This window comes from Manacus vitellinus, unplaced genomic scaffold, assembly GCF_001715985.3.
Source record: "Manacus vitellinus isolate BGI_N305 unplaced genomic scaffold, ASM171598v3 scaffold_6_pilon, whole genome shotgun sequence".
Classification (NCBI taxonomy): domain Eukaryota; kingdom Metazoa; phylum Chordata; class Aves; order Passeriformes; family Pipridae; genus Manacus; species Manacus vitellinus.
In genome coordinates this window covers 28779377-28788797 of record NW_021940750.1, presented here as the reverse complement: position 1 = coordinate 28788797, position 9421 = coordinate 28779377, and the positions used below count along the sequence as shown (strand labels likewise).

At 41.6% G+C, this 9421-nt stretch overlaps 1 protein-coding gene across 1 annotated transcript in view; it reads left to right on the top strand.

Annotated features, from left to right (window-relative positions):
- The first annotated feature begins 1588 nt into the window (after positions 1 to 1588).
- Positions 1589 to 9421, top strand: part of SYNE3 (spectrin repeat containing nuclear envelope family member 3) — a 44976-nt gene continuing 37143 nt past the window's right edge. Inside the window, exons 1-3 of the mRNA XM_008933570.4 lie at positions 1589 to 1741; positions 4722 to 4894; positions 5325 to 5634. Of these exons, the coding sequence (XP_008931818.2) occupies positions 1598 to 1741; positions 4722 to 4894; positions 5325 to 5634 (627 nt within the window). The 5' untranslated portion in view covers positions 1589 to 1597. The remainder of the gene's footprint in view (positions 1742 to 4721; positions 4895 to 5324; positions 5635 to 9421) is intronic.

Genomic DNA, 9421 nt, shown 5'->3' with positions numbered 1-9421 from the left:
GGAATTCCCTCTTCCATGCAAATGCAGCTCCACTGGTCTGTGCATGGAGGTCTGACCCCATCCTCTGTTCCAATTGTCCCTGTGGGTAGTGCAGTAGCTGTAGGTGCAGTTCTTTCACTCTCTTCTGGAACCTGTTGGGTAGAAAGCCTGCTGAAGGCTGGGAAGCAACAATTCAGACTTGTGAATACTGACATCTTGTTTCCTCTGGTCTGATGTGGAAGAAAATGCACTGGGTGCTGCAGGGGAGGACATCTAACATTGCATGAATACTTTTACCTCATGAAAAGGAATATCAGCAGGATGGTGGGAAACTTTCTGCTTGTGAGCAGAAGGATGGCTCTCCCTTATAAAGACTAAACTTCTGAGACCTATAGGGGTTACAAAATGTCACTGGTCCAGCTTCACCAAGAGCTGTGCGCTGAGTCTCTCACTGAACGCTTTCTTCCACATGAATCATTTCATGGAAACTGAGGGGCTGCTGTGGAACTGAATTCTGTGCAATGACCTTGGGTTCAGTAATTAAGTCTCAAAATTTCTGCTGCAAAAATCTTTCAGTGGCAAATAACAAAGGGGAAGAATATTTTATTTTACACTGATTGCTTGTCTGGCAGTAGTTGTAGGATGTGATCCAAACCCATTGAATGTCAGTGACTATCTTTCTGTTCACTTCAGCGGAGCTGACCTACAGGGAGCTTTGTTTTGGTTCATCCTTATTAGTCAAGTTTAGTCTGGGAGTGCTTAGGGGTGAGCCTAGGATGGCTCTGCTCTATTATTCAGGCACAAAGGAGGCCGTCTGGGCTTGTGCTCTAAACAGAGACATCAACAGAGCAACCAACCATCATACCTTCTCACTGAGAGAGGGAGGGGAAAATTAAAAGCTTGGAGCCTTGGTATGGAGTAAAAGAGATGGCAAAAGAAGACATCCACCAGCGTTGATATTCCCCTGCGATGGCTTGTGAATGGTTTGTCTTCGCAACTGCTTGGCAATTGCTGGCCAGTTCTCATTGTGTGTGTACCCCAGACTCACTGCATGTGCATTCAGGTAACCTCTGCGTGGTCTCAGGAGGAGAAGTTAACTGAAGGCCTAAGTACCTGATTCTGATCTCAACAGCCTTAAAGGGTTTATACACCTCTCGATTAAGCATTTGCTGAAGTGCTTTAGTAGTCTGGTGTCAGGTGCTCAGTACCTGAGCCAGGAAAGGCAGAGGGAGAATTTTATACTGACTAGGCTCTGTGAAGAAACAGAAAGTGTTTGTGATTGGTGTAGCCAGTCTGGAATATACCACAAACACTAAATTAATCTCATTTGAAAGCTTTGAATTAAATCTGTTTACTGTGATGGAGCCTCCCACAGTTCCCCACCTTCTTTTTGTTTCCTGGTATATTTTCATTTGGGAAAGCTGCAGTGTGAATGTGTTCTCTGTGCTCAACTGAACAGCAATACTGCTGCATTTTTTGGTATTATCGTTAAAAAGGAAAGCCACAACATCATTAGCTTTTCTCCCTTGCTCCTTTAGATTGCCTTGCGTTCCTGTTTAGGTCTTAACCAAAACCTACTTACCTCCCTGTTCTTATCCTTTCAGCTTCTTCAAATGCGATGACTCAGCAGCTACAGGATGAATTTGACAGTAGCGTGGAGAATGCAGAAGCTTGGATGAAGGCCATCCAAGAGAGACTGAGGATCAATGACAACACCAAAGGACCTCGATCTGCCCTAGAAGCCAGACTGAGAGAAACTGAGGTAAGGGGGGAGTGATGTAGCCATTCAGAGGTGGCAATCACAGCTGCCGTTGTTAGACCAGTTATTACTGTGAGCTCTGGAGCTGTACATTAAGAAATTGTCAGCTGCCCCTCATTTTTGGAGCATTGGTCCTGCATGGATGGGTTCACATCAGTATTCTTTCTAATTTTTTCCATCTGCAAAATGTTTACAGACGTAGAAAAAGAGGATTGCAATTTGATATCACAGGCTTCCAAGACTAGCAGTGGGTTTGGCAGGTTAAAATGTTTACAGTGAGCATGCTCAAACCTGCAACAGTTTCGTTGCTGCTTGCAATTACCATAGTAATTTGCAGAAGACCAGCATATCGTATAAGAGAATCAGAGCACGTTGGTGTTCCGTCTCCTCCAGGACTCTTGCACTGAGAGGGAAATATTGTAGTGTCCTGGTAATGGCTGTTCTAGAGTAATCCCTTTGTTCTTTTCCATAAACCCTGATAAAAAGATGGTTTACTGGTCCCCTTTGTCTTCTCTCTAATGAAAAGGTAAATGTTTTCATTTTTTCCTGGTTTTATTTAATCTCTTGTATAACTCTTCTCGCAGAGATCCTGTTGCAGATTGTGCCTGCTCTCTTACTGTGATTTCACATTCATTAACTTCAGTTTCATTAGATGTTATCTAGGTCTTGTAATCTCAGAGAAGGAAACACTCCTATTTGTCCCATCTCTACCATTCAAGATTAAAGGGAGTGGTAATATTTCTGTGATTAACATGAACTATTTTTATACCTTTATTACCTTTAATTCCAACTAGCCTGTTCTTTAAATGGCAAAATCTTTCCCGTTGTTATTTACCCAAAAGCCTTTTTTTGTGTGTGTCTACTCATATTTGGCCTGCCTCTTCTAAAGTTTAACAATTCAAAAGAAATTGCAGGCATACATGGAGGACAAGATACTTTACATGATGGTACAGTGACGTCTTCAGCCTTTTTACTTAACTGTGGTTTACTGGAGGATGGATCTTGCCTCTGGTGTAATACGGAGACTGTTCATGGAGAGGTAGATGGTAGCTAGACTTGCATGTCAGTCATGAATATCTGAAGCATTTCCTCTTGGTCTATAGTTTTATTTTTCTCCCCCTAAGTTGTTTTTACCCTTTCCTTTTGTCTGGGAATCTATAATGTGTAGTCTCAAAAAACAGGCAAGAAACACAGGAACTTGAGTAGAAGAGTGGTAGTTTGGAAAAGGGGGTGCATTCATGGCAGAGATAAGAAGTAAGGTCTAGAGGTTTGTGGTGATTTGATATGGCCAGGACCAAAGCCCACTGACTTCTGTGGGCTTTAGAGGAGCTCTATAACATGCAAAAAGTCATGTTAGGAGATATTTTCAATTCAGACTTGGGAAATTCATCATTCTAAAGATTAACAAGTGTCTATTCTCTCTTCCTGTGTTTACTTTAATCACCTGCTCCCTTGTTCTGCCCCCTTCCTGAGCTTGGCTTCCCTCTCCAGCTCGTGTGTCCTCGTGATGGTCTTGCTGCTTCACTATTGGCTGTTTTCAAATCCACTGATCAATTTTCAATTCCTTTTTTGCATCTGGCTTGTCAGGTTTTTTCATACTTCCTTCCTGTGGTTTTTTTTTCAGTTAATTTGTTAATGAAAATGCCAACCAATGATAGCAATCATATAAAAAACAGATTTGAAAAAGAAAAATGACTGTACAGCCACTGCTTTCTCTCTGGCTGTTGTTTGCTTTCTGTTGCTTGAAAAATGTCAGGCTCAGAAAACAGCTTTATTCTTAAATTTTTCCTGCTGGATGATGGCTATGGCTTGTATTTTCTTTCTTTGCCGTACCCTTTGCCATGCTTTCCTGGATTCTGTTAATCACACTTTTCATAGTAGATAATTTGTCCAAACACCTGTTTGTATGTCACATGCAGGTGTGCTGTGTACATGCCAAAAGAACAGCCTTTGCCCAGAATGTGAGACTGGAAATCTGAAGGTCTTTTATTTGGTCTCACCTTTGCAATAACTGACATGATTTTTTTTTTTAACAAATCCCATAGGTCTAATTTTTCCAGAAGTAATTGCTGATTTTGAACCTCTCGGTGTTTTTATTATAGAAGCCTTTTTCTTCAAATGCAAAAGCCTGCAGTTTGCCAGGAGTTTATGGAAGAACAGCAAGAAAAGCTAATCTGATGGTATCGGAAGTTTGGATAAAGTGATGTTGAAAGCTGACATCCAAATTGGAGCATAATTAATCTGTTATATTGTACAGAACTTGTTCTGTTTTTTCCATTTCTGGATAGAGGAAGACAGTTTACTTAAAATTAGATGACTCAACTTTCAGTTCCTGGCATTTCTATTTGTGCAAGATGCACATTTTCACCAATCTGTAACTTAGCAATTAAGGGTCAAAGCAAAACTTGGTAGCAGGCTTGTTTTCTAAGCCAACTTTTATTTGCACTAGGAAACCTTTTTAATATGCCTTATGATTTCTTATAGTAGACCTTAAAATTGAGACGTTGCAGTGTACCCTGTGGAGATTGGCTCTACGTGCTTTGGCAGGTGGGGGAGAACAGCTGGCATGTGGCAACATAGTGCTATAATTTATAACAGCAGTGGAAACACAGCCACAGGCATTTCATAGAAGATTATCTGTTTTTTCTAGCTAACTTAAATGTTTTTCAACTACTGTGTGGCTTTAAATTCAGTTCTTTAGAATGTTTAAGAATAAACAAGTCTGAAGAAAAGTTCATATTTTTCTTTCAGGAGAAGCTTTGCAGCAGGGAGTGAGGTGAGAAGGATTAATTGTCAGTGTTGTATAGAAACATTTCCATCCCACCATAGTGTTAGGTTAACGATTGGACTTAATGATCTTAAGAGTCTTTTCCAACTTAAATGATTCAATGAATTCATGATTCCTGGGTAAAACCAAAGTTTACATTTCATCAATTACACTTACTTTCTTTTCATGCTTTCAGTTATCATTTTTTTCTCATAGAAAATACGTGCCCTGGAGCCAGAAGGCAGCTTGAAAATGGACTTGATTCTTGTGAAGGCAGATGCTGCTCTTCGCAGCATCAGTGAGGATAAGAAGCACGAGGTACTATCTAAACTGAAAGACATTAAAGCCTTGTGGGAAGAGACAGCCATATACATTACTCATTGTCACAGGTAAGACAAACGTACTCTTTGGTGTACTGAGGCAGTTGTCTCATCCCATGCTTTCTTAAAACACTTCCTACCTCTCTCTGCTACCTGGATTGTAGATAGAAATTCCTGCTAATAATCTCAGTCCCATGAACATTTTGGGGACTGTGTAGGGAGAGAGGGTCAGTGGGACCTCAGGGCTCTGCCTTCACAGACTGGCCCAGCCGCCTCATCGTCTGGCATGATGAGTTTGGTCAGGCACAGGGACCTTGCACAAAATATTTCCTCCCCAAAGGAGGGAAGGCTTGAGAAGTGAATCTGGACCCTGTGAAATCAGAGCAGCTTAAAATTGCTGAGAGCCTTATCTGTTGCTTTGAAGACCTTTTGAGCTTGTTGTTCTCCACTGCTCCCATCTTTCATTTCAACTAACGCATCTCTCCTGCTTTCCCAACAGCCGTATTGAGTGGGTCTGGCTGCACTGGAGCGAGTACCTGAAAGCCCAAGATGAGTTTTACGCATGGATTCACAACATGAGGGTGACCTTGGAGCCTGACATTGAGTTGCAGCTTGGCTTGAAGGAGAAGCAGTGGCAGCTGAGCCATGCTCAGGTTCTGCTGAATGATGTCGTAAATCAGTCAGTCCTGCTGGAAAGGCTGCTGGAGGAAGCTGCTTCCTTGTTCAGCAGGATAGGTGACCCCAGTGTTGATGAGGATGCTCAGAAGAAAATGAGAGTGGAATATGAAGGAATCAGACAAGAAGCTCAGGTACACTTATAAGGAGTGGGAGGTGTTCAAATCACACCAGTATTCATACATTTCACCATACAGTATTGTTTGCTCTCTGCTCCTTCAGTCATGGTGCTTGGTAGGACTGCAAAAGGAAACAAAGCTGAGGACCCCTGTTCCTTCAGTCAGTGAACTGTTTGCAGGAGTTGTCAAGTTTCAAGATGAGCTGTTAATTGGGATGCTCTTACACAGTGCCATATAGTATGTTGTTGAAAAGTAACTGCAAGCTGCTTACTGTGTCCTAGTGAATATTGCTTTAGGCCATCTCTATATAAAGTTTGAATTGTTCCTAGTCTTTCAGCACATTAGTGATTCTTGTATAACCAGATGCAAAGTACCCATTCCTAGAGCCAGGGAATATTACAACCATGCACCCTTGTTGGAGGAAGTAACATTAGCCCAGATCCAGAGCTGCACTCCCTGCCTGCAGAACTGGGAAACGTGGAGGTAGGAGTCAGCTGTGGCCCAACACTTTGCTCAGCTCACCATTTCCAGTATCTGAAGGATTTTCATGCACACATATACTAGTTCTTGCCTGATGCTAATCTTCCAGTTTCAACAGTCATTAGATAGGCTAGTGTAAGACATCCTACTTCATTTTTCAGTACCAGTGATTTCCTTTGACCCTATTCCTGAGTGAAGATTTCAGAAAAAGCTCATGCTTTTCACTTTTGAAAGTCAGGTAAAGACAGGACTAGACCTTGTAGTGTGGCTGAGGGGTAGACACCTGTGGGTGGTTAGAGGAATTCAGTTTCTTACTAACAAATCAATAGAAAGGCTCAAAGGTATATTTTAAATATATGTATAGACACATCTATACCAAACAAAGAAATTAAAACCTGGTTTTTGTCTCACAGTGGCTTCCAGGAGTTTCATAGTCTAGAGTTACCTGTTGCAAATACAAATAATTTTCATTACATTGGTTCTGCTATCTGCCTCTGTTATAATTCTGCCTTCTATTTATTCCTACACCTACACCTGAGTCTAGAACTGGAGCCTGACAGCGATGTATGCTTTCCCTCCCTGGGTGCTGTCATACAAATTTAACTTCAGATCACACTGGAAGAACAAAATTGGGATGCTCATGCCATTTCCCTGCTTGCTCTATGGATACTTTTAATGAAAAATATCCCAAACCTCTAAACAACAAAAAAATTCTGAGCTGGCACCTTTTTTGAGCATGAAATTCAGGTATTTTTTAGCCATAAATATACAACTACTGCTAATGTCTCTCCAAAATTGGGAGTATATTTTGAAGTTCTGTAACTGCAGCTTCCACAGAGAAGCCACCAACAGATTCGAGCCTCTACACTGATTGTTTATTTTTGAAGGTGGATCTTGATTACAAGGCAACTGGTTTTACAAATAAGAAGATTTGTGGAAATTTAGGTGTTGTCAATCTAGATTACCGTTTAAAATTCTCATCACTCCCTCCTAACCAAAATTTGTCTTTGGTTTTGAAGCGGGAGACAGTCATTAGTTATTTTAATAAGGCTGTTCTTTCAATCCAGTAATTTGAATACTCAAAGCCAGAATTTGACCTGTCTGAGACTGGTTTTACGTAGTGTGATTTCTCTAACTGACTTGGATACATGCTGGTGTAAATGAGATCAGGAAGTGGCTCATAGTAGTTAGATAAAATACATCTTTATGTTTCCAGTCAACTGAGACACCAGAAAAAGCTTTTCTTTGGCATTGGTTATAAATAGCACATTTCATAGAAGGATGGAGTGAGAGAATCCAGTTAAGAAATCCCTCTTTCAGGAGATATGGAACACAAAAGGGAGTGGGAGGCCTTGGATTTTGCAACCAAAGTAAATGCAGAGTTCATCATCTAATGCCAAGGCTACAGGCACCTTGGGAATCATGTTGGAAAGTATAATACTAGTTAGAGAAACCCTGACATCTCTTCCAACAGGCGGGAAGAGTGAATGAAAGAGACGCAGAGTTGTAAGGGGATTGCTCCCGCCCCTCACATGATGAGAGGCGAGGCTAAATGTGCCTTGCAGATGCCAGCTGAATGCCTGAGCTGCCTCCCAGAGGAGGCTCTCTGGTGTTTGTAGATTACACTTGTGTTTGAAGAGCATTTTTAGATCCTGTGCAGTTGTCCAGCTCTATCAGAAGGCAGGCTGTTGGTCAGTGTTTCTTAAATAGTTTGCCTGTGATATTGCTTCTCTGGTATGAGCAAATGGTGGTTTTCTGTTGGTTTTTTTTTTATTTTATTTTTTTTATTTTCTTAGTGCTAACATGTGTTCTTAACATTCCCAAATTTTAAAAGCACATAATTTTCTTTTAATTGCATCGGCAGGAATATTTTTAGATGTGGAAGCCGTTTCCTATGTGCTTTCCCTTGCCTAGTAATTTACTATATGCAGAGGTAGGTGATTGTGTGTTTTAGCATAAATAGTGTCTGAAAATGGTAAGAAAAGTTGATATACAGTATGTTGATATTTAGACAAATATATAAAATATTTCTGAGCACAGCAAATTAATTTCAATCCATGTTGTCTCTGTTAACTGAAACCTAGATAATTATAATGGGTTTGCTTAGGCACCCTAGATCTAAGATTAAAAGCACCAGGAAGGGCTACAGGAGCTTTCTGTACTCTGCTTGAAAATCCACAGCAGGTTTAAAGCAGGAACTTCCTTATGTGGTCTAGATTGCCTTCTGGAGGAGACTCACTTGCTTTTGCTGACTGTAGGGGGATCTTAGGGGAGAGGGTTTCCTATGCCTTTATCCACCTTCCTTGAGTACCCAGGGTTGGGCATATCCTGCTAGGACACATTTCTTTCTCTGCAGCCCATGGCAAACCCATTCTTTTCCTGTCAGTGCTCTCACTCTTTCCAGGGCCATGTCCTTCATAATGTCTCCTCACATTAACCAAATGCATGTGGACGTTGAGTTTCACACTGTCCTGCTCCCTGAACAATTAGCCTAACAGGAGCAAATGATACCATATTTTCCATCATTGGAAAGTTTTCCTGCCTAACCTCTTGGGGGGCCAACTCAGCCAGCTCTTTGTAAGCCTTTTGTCTGAAAACTTGCCCAGTCTGTTCAGATCCATGGTGTCTACTCCTTGACCTGATAGACCAGCAGCACACCCAAATTGTGCACTCCTTTGTTTTGGCTGAACAGCCTTGGCCAAGGGTGGGTCATTTTGACTTCCTTTTAATCCCCCTATATATTAGCATAAGATTTTTGAGCTTAATGTCTCCACTTTGTTATTCTGATTTACACCCTTTGGAGCTTCTCTCAGGGCAACAAATTAGCCTAGTTGCTTGGAATCAATAAGCTTGCCCTGACTTGGTTCACATGGGTGTGTGGCCCATTTATGCTGCTACAAGGTTGCCTTCTTCAAGTCCCTAACTTGAGGTCCAGGAGTGAATTGTTTAACCTCTGCAGATGTGAGAATCAAGGCAAGGGGATTCAATAATTGAGATATTCTGCTGGATACATCTTGGCCACAGAAAACTGCAGCCGTAATTCTGCCTTTTGCTCTCATCCAAACACATTTATGGGTGGTGCAGCATTTCATCCTCCATGAGAAGCAGTTGTCCCTTAGCTGTCACTCTTTTGTCCCACAGTGAGTCAACTAACTTTAGGGGAGTCACTCATCATTTGCACAAGTCACCAGAGACTGCAGTGGCAGTGTAGAAAACACACCGGTGTTGTGCCACATGGAGAGTGGTGGCTTTGTACTTAACCTGGGCTTAACCACGGGCTTAACCTGTCCCAAAGGTGAACAGCAAAGTCCAAGAGTGACCA